We start from the raw sequence: 16,573 nt of genomic DNA on the forward strand, positions 1-16,573 counted from the left end.
CAAACAGCCTCATGTTTATCTACCAGTACACATACAGTATACTAAGCAGCACGCACGCACGCACGCACGCACGCACGGTCGCACGCACGCACACACACAGTGTGTTGCTAGGCAGATTTCCCCTCTTATCAGCCATAGCTGAATATTCAGCATTGCTGCTTGTGTACACATACATACGCACACCACTATTCACATGGTGTGTGTCAGTCTAGCAGCTAAGCGGGTCGGGTATTACTAGCCCACAATTTCTGCTATACTTCTATTTTTTTTAGTTGCTAAACGAAAGTGCTCTGAATAACCACAGCGAGCTAAGAATAGAACAGGTGTGACTCCACCTTCAAAGGGCCCCATGCTGAGCAGCTAAAGATTCTCAGGGGGGGCGACCAAGCCCCCTGCAGAGCGGCAACCTTTGAAGCTATACCATGGCTACTGGTCAAAGCTGGTACTGCAGGTGGGCATAATATAATGTGCATATATCACAAGTAAATCCTGTGCAGCTGCGGGTTTAAACATTGAGCACTCGTTAGAACTTCCGCATTTTGATTTTGACTTGAGTTCTTCCATGCAGGTGCTTCAAAAACGCCACTGAGCAACTTCCGTTGAAATGAATGAATGAATATATATCCTAATATGATATATATATTAGGATGTTAATGGCATGATATCCCCCTATAAGAAAGATTGCTCAATACCGACAGCCGGTCAGTATACGTGGATTCATGAATGTATGTGTTGTATATAGACCATATTTTAGGCCAATAAAAAATACTATGTGTACCAAAACAATATACTATATTTCCCACTTGAACAAAAGAAACCTGTTGGCTGCCGGACTACAAAGAGGAGTGAGCAATCTCTCTTCCCTTACAATCTGCTGATAGTTGCACATTTACAGTAGCAAAATATGACACCCTATGGTATCCAAAAACATCTAATGTCTGAGGCCATTTGAGCCTCAACATCTTATTTATAAGATGGAGTTTCTATATATTATATAATATATATATATTCATTACTATATGTCTGTATCTGCGTGCAGGATTGTTGTATCGAGAACAAACATTGTGTCTTCAATATTTATTTTGTAATCTGGCCTTGATTGAGTTTAAAGACTGACAATTAAACGTGTAGCTATTCTTTAACCAAATGTATGCAATCAGAACAAGAGTAAAGGTACCATGGGTGTCTTTAATTAATTAATTAATTTCATTTTGTATTTGTCTTTTTTTTTAAATAGCAGCCTAATCAACAGCCGTGCAAAGTTATTCATCTTTAATGTATTTTTTTTGTCATAGAATAACCACATTTTCTTTGCCATAATCCGATTAATCGTTTAAATAATAGTCTCAAATTAATCGACCACGAAAATAATCGTTGGTTGCAGCCCCTAGTATAGATCGGCCAGTTGAACAACTTTAACCCATTCTGTCCTGAGATCAGATTCATAAGAGGTTTCCACTGGACAACACACTGGTCTGATTAACCCATTCTGACCTGAGATCAGATTCTAAAAATGTCAGTCGTTCTTCGATTTTTCAAAAATAGCAGACCTACAAGCTCATAGCGCGCCACCGAGTGGCGCGCTATGAGCTTGTAGATCTGCTATTTTTCAATAAAATAGCAAAACAAAATGGGTTCCCGTTCAGAATGGGTTAAAATGCTTTTCAAAATAGCAGGAAGTGCACGGTTGCCAGGTGATTAAACCCCACCCTGATTAGGCTGGTTTTAGTACAGTCCACTGGGCAGAGGACCGTTGCTGTGGAGACCAAGGGCCAGTAAAATAATGCATTCTGTTGAAAACAAAGGGGAGGGGCATGGATGGACTACAATTACTCTTCATGGATTGCCATAGAATTCTGGGAAATGCTCTGTCTCTAGTCCAAGGTCGGGTACAACAGTTTTTATTTTGTTGCGTTGTTTTTGAGTGGTGCAACCACTCCTATAGACAGCTTTGTGTGTACCTGCGCCCCTGGGTCCCTGCGCCCCTGTTGCGCAGCCTAACACAAACACACACATTAACTATCATGCTTTGGGGTGTGACAGTACAGTACAGTGACAGTACAGTACAGTACAGTACAGTACAGTACAGTACAGTACAGTACAGTACAGTACAGTACAGTACAGTACAGTACAGTACAGTACAGTAGAGGGACCCCCTGGGGACCCCCACAAGGAAACTCTTGTCATTTCTCAACCATTTCGGATGCGGGGCGGCTCGCCAGAACCGGGTCGGCCCCCTGGGCGTGTCCCTGAGGGTCTGGATATTTTGGTGGGGACCCCCACACAGTAACTCTGTCATTTCTCAACCGTTTCGGATGCGGGGCGGCTTTCCGGAACCGAGCCGGCACCCTGGGCGCGTTCCCGTGGGTCTGGAACCCCCCCCCCCCCACACACACACACAGAGTTGCACCACTCACTTCACACGGGTGTGATTTTTATATTTTTGGTGGCCTTTGTTCTATAGTACAGTAGTGTAGAAACACTAGCTCAGTGGCCCTGCGGTTGGAGTGTCCGCCCTGAGACTGGGAGGTCGGGGTTCGATCCAAATGCCTCCCTGCTTGGCTCTCCGCAGCATTGGGGTTAAGTCCCTTTGACATATACTAGCGTCATCTCCAGGGGGTGTACTTGTACATCAATCAGCCTCACGCTACAGAAACAGGAGATAGGCTCCTGCCCCCATATGGGCCACATGGCTACAGAAACAGGAGATAGGCTCCTGCCCCCATATGGGCCACATGGCTACAGAAACAGGAGATAGGCTCCTGCCCCCATATGGGCCACATGGCTACAGAAACAGGAGATAGGCTCCTGCCCCCTATATGGGCCACACATGGCTCAGCAAGGCTTTACTTAACCTAGAATACTTAGAGTGGAGAAACAGGAAACGGGAGAGAGTCAGGGAGTGAAATGCAGCGAGAGTCCGCCATCTACTTACTTACACAGTGAAACGAGGTGTCCACATTGAACCCATCCTATAAGGAAAAGGAGCAGGAGTTTAGGTGGTTGCACACTGGACCAGTTTTTCGGAAAACCGAAGGGGAAAAGCAAGTAAAAATTCGAAAATCACGCCCGGTGTGTGGGGGGACCTTTACTGTAAAGGTGGTTGCACACTGGGTGCGTTTTTCCTTAAGTGTCATGCTCAGGGACACTTGGACACATTGCTGAGGCCTGCAGGGAATGGGATTGAACCTCGGACCTCTGGCTTCTCAAGGGTGCTTGCTAACACTACGTTTTAACAGCGGGAGTGTTTTAGACCGAAGCACGTGCAGCGTTGTGTTGAACGGAAGCTGCCGTTCTATAATCGTTTCCATTTCTATGAATGCAAATCACCAGGCTCGTCACTTCGTATCACAGCTCCACTCGTTTGCTCGTTAGGTATCCTGTATCCTCCAAGTCGAACTGAAACCTCCTTTTCTCCTGAGAATGACTCCTTGCAATCTGTTTAGACTCGTCCTAGCTGTAACCTCAACCTACCCTCCTGTTCATGCCGATGTGCGTAATGTGCTCCGTCATCTGATGAACTAAAACATCAGCTGACTCGTCTGTTTACGCGCTCGCTCTGTGCGAGTTGCTTTGGATGCACACAGTGGTCAAGTGTTCCGTCGTTGGTAATGGAATCAGCGAAGGATAAACATACTATAGCATGTTGAGATAAACATACTATAGCATGTTGAGATAAACATACTATAGCATGTTGAGATAAACATACTATAGCATGTTGACATTCACAGGGCCGGGGCTGGACGGCGCAAATGATAAATAAGCTTAATGTCACACTCTTAAAGGACAACTTAAGTTTTTATCAACCAAGGTTCTAGGTTTTAGGTTGTCATTAGAGAAAGTAAAAGATGAGTGTTCATTATTTTTCATTTGCTGTTTTTGTTTTAGGGATTTCATCTGTTTTTGACAGGGGGCGGGGGCATTCGAACATGGGGCTAAATATGTATTTAAGAAATTATGTATATAAGAAATTATATCTGTCCAGAAAAGATCACGGGATCTACTGAATGTGTCAAGCTGGCATATTGAGCCTATGACACATGTGTGTGGCTTCCCCCCAGTAGGCTACCTTCATATTCAGTAGATCCTGTGATCTTTTGTGGCCAGCTGTAATTGCATGGGGTCTAGTAGGACTATAGTAAATAAAATAAAATAAAATCGCCATATTATTTAGTAAAAAAATAAGTATTTAATTTTAGCCCCATGTTCGAATGCCCCCGCCCCCTTGTCAAAAATAGCTAAAATCACTAAAACAATGAAAGCAGCAAATGAAAATAAATTAACACTCATCTTTTACTTTCTCTAATAACAACCTAAAACATGAACCTTGGTTGAAAAAAAACAAAACGAAAGTTGTCCTTATTAAGATGCTCTGACTACTGGGAGTGGGCTGACAGCAGGCTGGTGGGTGGTCAGTGACATAGGAGATTGTTCATGGTAGTAGTCACTTAACCAGTAAGACGCGCAAACGCGGGAAGCGAACGCAGCTGAGACCCTGCAGATCATGTCTGTCAGTCTGTCTGTGTGTCTGTCTGTCTGTCCCGCTGTTACTGTATATGTGGACCTGTCCCCTTTTGTGCCCATATATGGAGCTGAGTGATTTGTTTGTGATTGATGCAACACATTCCATATTTGGACGTATTGATACAACACACTCCATATTTGGACGTATAGCGGGACAGACAGACAGACTGACACACACACACACACACACACACACACACACACACACACACACACACACACACACACACACACACACAGACAGACATGATCTGCTAGGTCTCATAGTAAGTGCTCACTGCGTTCGCAACAAGCTAAACATATCTCTGTCAGCCCTGTTTCTGTTCCTCCCGTCTTCTCCTTTCTTCTATGCTCCACATACGCCTCTCTTTGGTATGTTTAATCTGTTCTATGTGCGTTTTAATCTGTTTCTGGTCCCTCCACTCTCATAACGTTTACAAATATTTCTTCTTCTTCTTTCTCAAAATTGTTCAACCCACTATCAATCTTTCTCTCTCTTTCTCTCCCCTCCTATGTTCCAGCTTTCAGGGTTCGTGTAACTCTGTAAACACAAACATTGAAGACAAAAGTGTGTAAACACAAACATTGAAGACAAAAGTGAGGACGCAAATTGTGATTAGCCAGAATGAGAATGAGTATGATGATAAGAGCACCCCTCACTTCACACGGGTGTTAGCCCATCCTATATTCAGCTTTTGGTGTGTGTGTGCACAAACTTTGTCCTACTCCTACAACACAAACATTAACCCATTCTGAACGGGAACCCATTTTGGTGTTAGCATCATGTTATGCTTTAGCTATTGAAAAATAGCAGATCTACAAGCTCGTAGCGCGCCACCGAGTGGCGCGCTACGAGCTTGTAGGTCTGCTATTTTGAAAAATAGAAGAACGACTGACATTTTTAGAATCTGATCTCGGGTCAGAATGGGTTAATCAGACCAGTGTGTGTCCAGTGGAAACCTCGTATGAATCTGATCTCGGGTCAGAATGGGTTAAATTCTCATTGACAATGAATGCAGAATGTTACGCCACTAGAGCGGTGCCTGTGGGGCCTCTACGGCGGGGCCCGCTGGGAACTGCATGGCCTACATGGAACGATGCAAGTTGGAAATGAATGCCCCACCCAGATATTATGAGTCGGAGCCTCTATACAGCGCTGCTCGTTGGGCACTGGCCTACTTGGAACGATGCAAGTTGGAAATTAATGCCCCACCCAGATATATATGAGTCGGAGCCTCTACAGCGCTGCCCGTTGGGCACTGGCCTACTTGGAACGATGCAAGTGGCATCATGGCCCACCCAGACATTATGTCTTTGTCCCTTTATGCCCATATATGGAGTTCTTTGTCAGGCATGTCCAAATATGGAGTGCCGCCGTGGTGTCAGAACAGGCCAGCTCCATATATGGACATGGGCAGGGGGCAGGGCCCTGTCCAGACGAGCCCGGGCAGAGGTCTTTTTGGGGGGCGGTTCTGAACAATCGTGGGTCCGACGGACACCGGTGTGTTGGTGGGACGAACAGTTCCAGAGTTACGTGGATTACACACGGACAGAGACTAGATGGAGATGGTGTCTGAGCAAAATGTCCATTTTGCGCCATGATAATGTACAATGTATGTATGATAAGCGTGCCCCTCACTTCACACGGGTGTGATTTTTTCCAGTCCTTTGAGCTATATTGGCATGCCATATGGCACACATGTGTTGCTAAAGCATAACAGTGAATTGTTGTAGTACGTATATTAAACATTTAATCTCTCTCTCTCTCTCTCTCTCTCTGTCTCTCTCTGTGTCTCTCTCTCTCTCTCTCTCTCTCTCTCTCTCTCTCTCTCTCTCTCTCTCTCTCTGTCTCGGTCTCTCTCTTTCTCTCTCTCCCTCCCTCCCTCCCTCCCTCCCTCCCTCCCTCCCTCCCTCTCTCTCTTCCCCCTGCGTTCCACCTGTGCAGGCTGTACCAGAGAAGCTGTCTCTAGATGCGTTACTGCAGATGTCCAGTTCCCAGGTGCGGGACGCCATGAGAAGACTGGGCTCTAGCTCCGAGGAGTGTTCTCGCCTCACCGCTGCCCTCTCCTGTCTGAAGAGCGCCACTGAGACAGGTGAACGTGTGACCTTTGCAGGGCCATAAATGTCGTGTTCCCAGCTGGTCATGTGATTACAGACAGTACTGTAAACATGACTGGTCACCCTCAGGCCTCATGTGAGCAGACCCAGTTGAAACATTGTCTGAATTTAAACACACCGTTTTTTTTAGGGAATTAGTTACAGTTAGTATGCTTTAGTAACATTTTATTGTCTACCAGAATTCTGTTTTGCCCAAGGGTCATTTAATAAACATTTGTGACCAGATTTGACTGAGGGGCTGCCATCGTGCAACCTCCAGCTTTTCATTTATTCATTCATTTTTACTTATTTATTATTATATTATATATTATAATTATATTATTTATCCAAAATGAGTTAATAGCACATACTAGAGAATGTCTGAAATTAATGTCAGCGCTGAAATTGACATGTAAATATCAAATAAATGCTTAAACATGTAGCTAGGTGTAATGTTAGAGTCCACAGAAGTGAACTTTTCAAGCCTGTTTCTCTACAAGACATTACTCCAAAACTGGTGGGTCAAACTGAACAACCAATATGTCAATTTGAAGCTATAATAAACCCTGCTTTCATATGACATGAAAGAAATTCCAAAAAAATCCAATCCAATGGCAGTCCTCCCTCAGTCACATTTGGCCACACGGGTGTGTTGTAATGACTCTCTGTGTGTTGCCTTATTCATAACGTGTATGCATTCTTTGACCTTCTGCCCTATATAGGCGGTGACCCCAGGGAGGATGCGGGACCCTGGAGCTCGGACGGCTCGGTGCGTCGGGACAGTGCCAACTCCACCCACCTCCTCAAACCGGCACAACCCCCGCCGCCCGCCCCCCAGGGCCCCAACTCCTCCTTCTCCCTGCCGCACGCCACCAAGTCTAAACCGGCGGCGGGGGGGATTAAGAGCAACGCTCACGGCCGCTCCATCTCCATATCGGTGGTGCCGTGCTCCGACCACCACCACCAGCAGGGCCCTTACATCTACGCCGAGGACACGGCGGACGCCTTCTCCTCCTCCTCCTCCTTCACCCCTCCCTTCACCCCGCCCTCCAAGCGCCGCGCGGCCAAGCTCACCCGCACGCCGCCGCCCTCCTCCCGCAAGCTGCTGCAGCTCCTGCCCAACATCACGCTGACGCGCAGCAAGAGCCACGAGTCCCAGCTGGCCAACCGCATCGAGGAGCCCGCCACCCTCAGCAAGTGGGTAACAACGTCTGTGTGATGTTGAGGGTTTTTCTTTTGTGTGTTTATGCTTTGGACATGGTCACACATTGTTACGATATCGTTCCTACAGGACACTTCCTCAACGGGTCAAACTCTGGAGGTGGGGACTGTATCAACAGTCAGTTGGAACTTAGGGCCCTATTTTGCTTTTTTTTGTCATTTTTTGAACGGTGCAGCCGCCGCTCCTGTGCACATCTTTGTGTCAGTCTGTCTGTCCGCTTGAGCACGGGGAATGTGCTCATTATGATCGGACATCATGTTGTTGACGTCATCAGATGTCGTCATTGTGATAAAAGGCACCGCTCACTTCACACGAGTGTGTTTTTTTTTTTACTATTTAGAAAAACATTTTAAAATAGTTCTTAACACATAGACTGCTACAGGTTCTAGCGGACCCTGGCTTACTGGTGCTGAAGGCTTAACATGGGCTTTTTGAACTTTTTTGGGGGCCCACAGCGAGGGGCCTATTATAGCGAGAATCACAATCGCATAAATAAAAAGAAAGCCCAACTTGTCCACTTCAATTTTAAAAAAAAATTATGATTCTACCATCTTCCATTCTGGAGATATTGACCTTTTTCTAACACCTGCTTTTGCCTGCACGCTGCTTGTGAAAAAAAACAACAGAGATATGGAGGCCTGAAGTTGACAGACATTTCAGTTCAGTTTTTTTAGTTCAAAAGACCGATATAAAATTGAGCACAAATAATATCCTATACAAACCATATACCGAATGAAAGCCCTGAATGTCTACTTTTAGGAGGAAAACAGTACACATTGTACACATATACAGTTTGTCACTAATTGGCTATTGAATGCAGCTTGCGCCCACCAGAGAACTTTAGAGAAGGCATGGACCCGAAGAACTATTATTCACAAAATAAGGCCTATAGCGACATGTACATACTATATACCGTATGAAACAGTAGACTCTCTGCTTTCATAAGAAAAATACCACCCAGAAAAATCACACCCCTGTGAAGTGAGCAGTGCAATTGCACTGCTCACTTCACAGGGGTGTGATTTTTATTATTATTACAGTATTAGTATTTTTCTTATGAAAGCAGAGAGTCGACTGTTTCATACGGTATATAGTATGTACATGTCGCTATAGGCCTTATTTTGTGAATAATAGTTATTCAGGCCCATGCCATCTCTAAAGTTCTCTGAAAAAGATAATTTTAGAGAGCATGGACCTAACAACTAAATATTCACAAAATAAGGCCTATAGCGACATGTACATACTATATACCGTATGAAACAGAATACTCTCTGCTTTCATAAGAAAAATACTAATACTGTAATAATAATAGAAATCACACCCCAGTGAAGTGAGCAGTGCAATGTTGCACTGCTCACTTCACAACATTGCACTGCTCACTTCACAGGGGTGTGATTTTTATTATTACGAGTAAGACGCGCGAACGCGGAAGGCGAACGCAGATCGTAAATTGCAATAACAATTAGAATAAATTACAGACATGATCTGCAGGGTGTCATAGTTAGTGCTTGGACCACGCCAGCTCCATATATGGTCACAAAAGACGCCATCACACTCATGTCACCATGACTCAGCCATAACCATATAAGGAGTCCCCAAAGCAGGACCACGCCATCACACTCGTGTCACCATGACTCACAAATCACTCAGCTCCATATATGGGCACAAAAGGGCCAGGTCCACATATACAGTAAGCGGGACAGACAGACACACACACACACACACACACACACACACACACAGACAGACAGACAGACAGACAGACAGACAGACGTGATCTGCTAGGTCTCATAGTAAGTGCTCATTGCATTCGCAATTACAGTATTAGTTTTTTTCTTATGAAAGCAGAGAGTCTTGATGCACATTATCTGATCATAAAACGGACTTGGAAACTTTCTTCAATCGTAGCCCCATATGTGCCCTCTCCCTACGCTCATTGAACTCATTCTGTGATTCGAGCTACAAACAATCGCAGTAACGGGGGGGGGGGGGGGGGCAACTAGGCTTTGAGGAAATGATCTTGCATAATCAACATTATTGTCGATTGTCGTGTGCCGCTCCAAACATGTCCAGACATACCACTAACCTCATCGATCCAGTCTCGCGTATCTATAAGGTGAGACGCGAGACTGGATCGGATTGTGTCTGGACATGTTTGGGAAAAAAAACAAGAAAAACAACGAGATGGATGCGGCAGCAGCACGTCAACGTATTTGGAAGAAAAAAAACGAGAAAGCACCACCTGTCGTTGCAAGACAAACACCCGTATGTTGCTGATAGACAGATAATAATCGATCCGATTTTGTCCTGCCGTTCATTTTATCACATTAGGTGCAGGGCAGGCTGCTCGACGGTGAGTTTATAATAGCCTGTTGTAACGAGAAAGGGGGATGGATTGGATGGTTGGGTGCGAGCAGCGCAGCAGCGCAGCAGCAGCAGCAGTACGGCTTGCGATCAGCGACCAACGTATCATGGCGGGCCCTCGATAATGATGTGCAATCTGTCCATGACTAACTCCACATGTGTCTGGCAAACGTTATGAAACGTTATGAAATCAAATGCCGATCGTTGCAGGTTTATATACGGGCAGAGAGCAAATCGCGTTGTATCTTGTTCCGAGAATGAGAGCGCAAGCCTTGCAGTTGAAAGCAGTGGGGACTCGGGAGTGGGGGGGGAACTGCCAATGCGATCCAAGAGGAAGAGACCCCCCCCCCCACCATTCTCCCTCGGGAGAAACCATGTAGAAACAGGAGGGGAGGGGGAATCGAGTGTATTCACACAAACAAGAGCATTGTCCCATCCATTTTAGATCCCCTGACATCTGCGTTGGTCTATGCCGGACGGCCGTATCCATTACGTCGTACGTCCTCGCATAGACCAACCAATAGGCGGTGCCAGACGCTTCTCAGACCAACACCTCTTTTCAGCAGGGGGGGGTTTTAACTCTTTTTAGAGCCGATCGGTGTTACATTATGAGTTGTCCGGGCGCAAATATAGTTGAACCATAGTAATCAATAAAAAAACGTTTTTTGGACCATAAAACGTATAAAAACGTTATGCGCTTCTTGCGCTTGGCTATAATAAAACGTTTAAAAACGCTTTGCGCATTCGATGAGTTAATAGCCGATTTACAAGCTCGAGCAAGGGTCGATGGCTAAAATGTTTAGGCATGAGGGCTGAGATATGTTTTGGGTTAACCCTAACCTTTTATTGGATGAGAATTACAGGAAGCAGGAGAGAGATGGGGAGTGACACGCAGTAAAGGTCGTCAGGCGTGGGAATGGAACCCGCAAATCGCTGCCGGGCTACATTAGAGCGGTATCTACTGTATGCACATTATGACATTATCCACTCGGCCATTGGCGTCCCATAGTAGGCCCAAGGACTTGAGTAATTATTATTTTTATATACTGTTTATACCGTATGTTTATTGGTAATGGGTTTCAACAATTTAGTACAGTTTGAACATACCATTTTTTTTTTCATTTTCTCCCTCACCCCATCCCTCCCCCCACAGTTATCGTCACCAGTAAAACAATATAAAAAATAACATTAATAATTGAGTACAGACATACAAAAACAACAACCATGCCTGACATTATGATATGAACAATATATATATATATTTTTTTTTAAATAAATACAATTATGAGTTGGGTTATTCGAGTTCAAAAGATAGTCACAAGTTATGTTGGAAAAGATTGCGTTGAATCGGAACGTTGTCATACATCACCCTCTAGTTCTATTCTATCGTAGCAAAACACCTACATAGTATTGATTCAATTAGTCTGTCGGAAGTAGTCTCAGATTCTCAAAGTAGGTAATAAATGGTTGCCAGCTAGAAAATAACTTTTCTGTTAAACCTCTAATTGTAAACTTTATTTTTTTCCAATTTTAAAAATCCCATAATATCCTTAAGCCTCATAGCTATAGAAGGGGGAGTTGGGGATTTCCAACCCAACAATATTCTACGTCTTGCTATCAGTGAGGCAAATGCTACCATATTAGACTGTTTCTGGGTTAGAAGTTCAAAATCTGATGGTACCCCAAAAATATCGATCTGGGGGTGACGGCTCCAAACGAACCTCAAATATATCAGACAAAATCTATAAAATATTTTAGTCCAATAATGTACCAGCTTGGGGCAAGACCAGAACATGTGTGTGTGATTAGCTGGTGAGAGAGCACATCTATCACATTTATCATCAATTACAGGATATATATTGTAGCAAGTTTAGATTTGCAGTAATGATTTTGAAGTCTATGAAGTACTTTGAATTGAATAAGGCCTCGTCTAGCACATGATGTTGATGTGTTGACTTGATCAATAGCCCCATCCCACCACTCCTCAAGAAATGTTTCAAGGGCTAATTCTGACCACTGCGATTTTTCTCCACAACGTCCTAACGCTGTCGTATGATGGTGTGTCGCGTGCCGCAAATAGCAGATCTGAAAGCTGACAGCGAGGCGCAAACCGCAGCATGTTTTTAAGCTTGTAAATCAGCCATTTTCATAGCGTTTACACCGCTGTAAGACTAAAGAATAAACCTGTTTCGTCTTTGGTCTAAAACTAAACCGCTTGCATCTGGTTTTCTTTTCGGGCACAGGGCCGCTAAGAAGAACAAGCTGCTGCTGAACGTCCAGATCAATGGCAGTGGGAACAGCTGTGAGGATCCAGCCATGCGCTCACCCCAGCTCTCTGCACGGACCCCCGGCCCCGCCCCCGCCACGGCGCCTTACACCCTCCCTGGCACTCCCACCCTCCTGGAGAGTAAGTCCTAACGGGGACATGATGCAGTAGAAGGACAGACTGGTCCGGCTTTGTATCGGTGGTGTTAACCCATTTTGGACTGAGGCCGATTCTACAAAATGTCTTCTAAATCCTGATAGTTTTCTTGAAAAATCTATGTTTCTATGTCAGTGGTTCTCAAACTAATTTCATGTCAAGGACCCCTAGAATTATATGTAATTGGCCGCCGACCCCCCCCCCATCTGAAAATATGTTGTTCCAGGGACCCCCCCCCCCCTCAGAAGCAGAGATTTGAGTTAAAAACTTTTGCTCTGAAAGAATAATATATTCAAAGATTTGTGCCACATTTTCACGATTTTTCAAAAGAATATATATTCAAAGATTTGCTCCACATTTTCACGACTTTTCAAAAACAGCAGAACTACAAGTTCATAGCGCGGCACTCTGTGCCTTGATGAGCTTGTAGATCTGCTATTTTCCGTATAACGTAATGCTTAAAACACCAAAAGGGGTTCCTGCCCAAAAATTGATTCATTTTGACAACAAAGTTTGATTTAGTTTAGAGCCCAAACCTGCACCAATGGGTCGCCATGCAACTCCTTGCAGCCAAACGGTTGCGAGTAGACGCATGTCGTTGCAACCACAGCTCCTTTTAACCCATTCTGAACGGGAACCCGTTTTGGTGTTAGCATCATGTTATGCTTTAGCTATTGAAAAATAGCAGATCTACAAGCTCATAGCACGCCACCGAGTGGCGCGCTACGAGCTTGTAGGTCTGCTATTTTTGAAAAATCGAAGAACGACTGACATTTTTAGAATCTGATCTCAGGTCAGAATGGGTTAATCAGACCAGTGCTGTGTCCAGTGAAAACCTCGTATGAATCTGATCTCAGGTCAGAATGGGTTAATTTAATTACTTGCGCCGCACCGCGTGCCGACGTGCAACAGGACATATCGCACCGCTGCGACGAACGCTAAAACCGTTTAGTTGCGTCTTCTTGACCCATTGTTGTGGTTTGTGCTTTAGAATAAAATGCCATTTAGTTTTATTCATATTTTAGTCATCAGATATATTATTTTTTTTGGTCTAGCTTTAGTTGACAAAAATAACGTAAGGTCTTAGTTGACTAAATCAACTGTATGTTGATTAATACATTTTTTTGGCGTGATTTACACTTACACCAAAAATAGCCGAACTACTCCCAACGCGTCGCACTGCGTTTTGAGTTCTACTCATGGATCTCTTCTCCACTAGTCCTTCCCTAAAGAAATTGTCACATTTTTATTTGTTGATGAAATTGTCAATATATTTAATGTTTTGGCATCATAGCTTAGTTTTTATTATTATTTTTTCGTTAGGAAAAAAGTTAGTTGACAAAAAGATTTCCTCATAATTCTAGTCTGCGATGTTCTCTCTTAGTACTCCTCTCTCTCTATTTGCTGTTTTTTCCACTCACATAGCATCCTTTTTAGAAACGGAAATCCAAAGTAAAACAATTGAACATTAAGGGATAATCTGGGAGAATTGTATAGGCCTAGTATTATTATTTTTGTTTTTAACTACAAAATGAACTACTATCCCTTTAACACAGGACTACAGAGTACAGACAAAGTACATACTAGACTCACATGAGTGCAACAGGACATTGCTCAAACACACATTTGGTAAACCAAGCCAGACGGCAGACAGTTTCTCAACCTAAAACGAATGAATATCTTTTTCTCATGTCCTATAGATAATCTGGCCATGCACAGGAATTCTCCCCAAACTATGAGGAGAGACATTGGCCTGGCGGTTACACACAGGTGGGTTACCCTGCACAGTCACATGTGTCTACTAGCTTTCTGTCAGAATATGGAGCATGGTTGGTTTCTGTCCAAACCCTGTGCTAGCCAGGTTAGCACAGCAATGTGAGACGAGGAACTGTCGGTCACAACCACTTTATAACGTCCCCACAGTGGCTAATTCTATGCATACTGTGGTTGTTCACATAGCATTCACATTCCACCAGTAGACCATGCTGATTTGTCTCACTTACTGACACAGTGAGGGTTTAAACCAGAGCAAATAACAGGAGGCTAAGAAAACCCACTTTGGCACACACACACACACACACACCCATTGCAGAATTCCTGCATCGGTCTGGTGAGAATGGCGCCGTGTGAGAATCCAGGAATCTGAGCTATGCAGCACACTGCCCTGCCCTGTGTTTGTCTTACTGGACAGTGTGTGTTTATTCATTTTTAATCTGGGCTGAAAGCCTGGATAAGGGAGATGGATGTCCCCTGAGAAGGATTTGGGTGGTGATTTGGTGGAAATCTGACGTTGAGCAAATGCTCCCTTGACTCTTGTCATCCTGGTTTAATACGTAGAGTCCATTTAATACCAATTGACATATTAACAACTTGCCCTCTGTTTTTCTCAATTGCTAGGCTATTTTACTTTTTTAGAAACTTATTGAATTCCACCTGTATATAGAGCGACCCCTCGAGAGACCCGGAAAATAATTCCCCGTTCATTTAGACTTTTCAAAAAGTATTTATTTAAAGACCTTTTTAAGCCTTGTAGAAAGACAACTCGAGTTGTGACAAATCATGACAACAAACACCTTTTTTTTTGGGCAGAACTAATTATTAGAAAGAACAATTTTTTTATTTGTTTGGTCCAAAATATTGTGTTTGTTGTCATGATTTGTCACAACTTGGCTTTGTATGACGCTTAAAAGGTCCTAAAAATAAATGAAATGTCTATGGGAAAAAATGCTTTGGGAATTATTTCCTGGGCCTGGCGTCGTCATCAAAGGAGGCGGGGCTGCGACGCTCTATACAGCATGCTAGTGCTTAATAAAGAAAAAAGCTAAGAAGTAAATCATAATTCTTAACCATGTTTTTGTCGTAGGTTCTCCACAAAGTCCTGGCTTTCTCAGACCTGCCAAGTGTGTCACAAGAACATGATGTTTGGCGTAAAATGTAAACACTGCAAGTAAGTAGCGCGCTGTGCTCTTATCTTCTACACAGCAAACGTAATTCCTGGTCTATTTTTACACTTTAAGAGGCAAAGTAGCTCTTGCAAACATATTCACATCCTTCTCTTTTTATAGGTTAAAGTGCCACAACAAATGTACCAAGGAGGCTCCTCCCTGTCGGATATCATTTCTACCACGTAAGGAAATCTTTCAGTTGACAGAAGTACATTTAGATATTGATACGTGATGTCGTAGTAAAATACAGGATCAGATCTCTGTTGACGGTACATTTAGATATTGATACGTGATGTCGTAGTAAAATACAGGATCAGATCTGTAGCTAGACATTGTGCTCTAAACCGAACACAAGTGAGCACTACTTTAGCTGTATACTGTAGGCCTACAATGCATGTAATAATTAACTGTTTTAGGTTCAAAGTGATTCTGTCATTGGGGCTTAGCTACTGCCCTCCCCCTTCCCATCGCTGTTCAATAAGATCATGACCTCTCAAGATGGCTAATATGTTGGTATTAGTCAACGTCATGATTAATGTTTCGTTTGCTATATTATACAAAATGTTAACTTTAGCTATATATACCGGTACATGCCCGGGCCGCACACATAATCAAACTAAGGTCTTTGTGGTTGCATGGTCAGGGTTTCAGCAGCTTGAGCCACCACGTCACCCTGACCCTGCCCTACAGTATGTACAGTACTGTGCAATTTCGTATGAATGTCATTCGTGTCGCTCTGACTTTCAGTGCAAAGAATGCGCAGGGCCGAGTCGGTTCCATCAGACATCAACAATCAAATCGATCGAACGGCAGAGCTGCCACTCCAGTTCGGAACCTTACCAAAAGCAATAACGAAGAAGGTACAGTATATGGAACAGATGTAGTACTAGAAACATGCTACTCCGATGACGGCGCTTATGAAGTGCAGCTGTTGAGACCAGGATTACTGCATGTTTTCGTGAGGGTACCCATTCACTCCCATTCAGTACCCTCACAAAA

At 43.9% G+C, this 16,573-nt stretch overlaps 1 protein-coding gene across 4 annotated transcripts in view; it reads left to right on the forward strand.

Annotated features, from left to right (window-relative positions):
* The window catches only part of ksr1b (kinase suppressor of ras 1b), a 64,946-nt gene that overhangs the window by 36,660 nt on the left and 11,713 nt on the right, over window positions 1-16,573 (forward strand). For all 4 annotated transcript variants that reach the window (XM_080771793.1, XM_080771794.1, XM_080771796.1 and 1 more), the window contains 7 exons: window positions 6,470-6,617; window positions 7,344-7,818; window positions 12,451-12,614; window positions 14,330-14,399; window positions 15,493-15,576; window positions 15,695-15,756; window positions 16,322-16,434. In XM_080771793.1, the coding sequence (XP_080627919.1) occupies window positions 6,470-6,617; window positions 7,344-7,818; window positions 12,451-12,614; window positions 14,330-14,399; window positions 15,493-15,576; window positions 15,695-15,756; window positions 16,322-16,434 (1,116 nt within the window). The remainder of the gene's footprint in view (window positions 1-6,469; window positions 6,618-7,343; window positions 7,819-12,450; window positions 12,615-14,329; window positions 14,400-15,492; window positions 15,577-15,694; window positions 15,757-16,321; window positions 16,435-16,573) is intronic.

Source organism: Protomyctophum bolini, assembly GCF_963924005.1.
Source record: "Protomyctophum bolini genome assembly, chromosome: 9".
In the NCBI taxonomy this organism is placed as follows: domain Eukaryota; kingdom Metazoa; phylum Chordata; class Actinopteri; order Myctophiformes; family Myctophidae; genus Protomyctophum; species Protomyctophum bolini.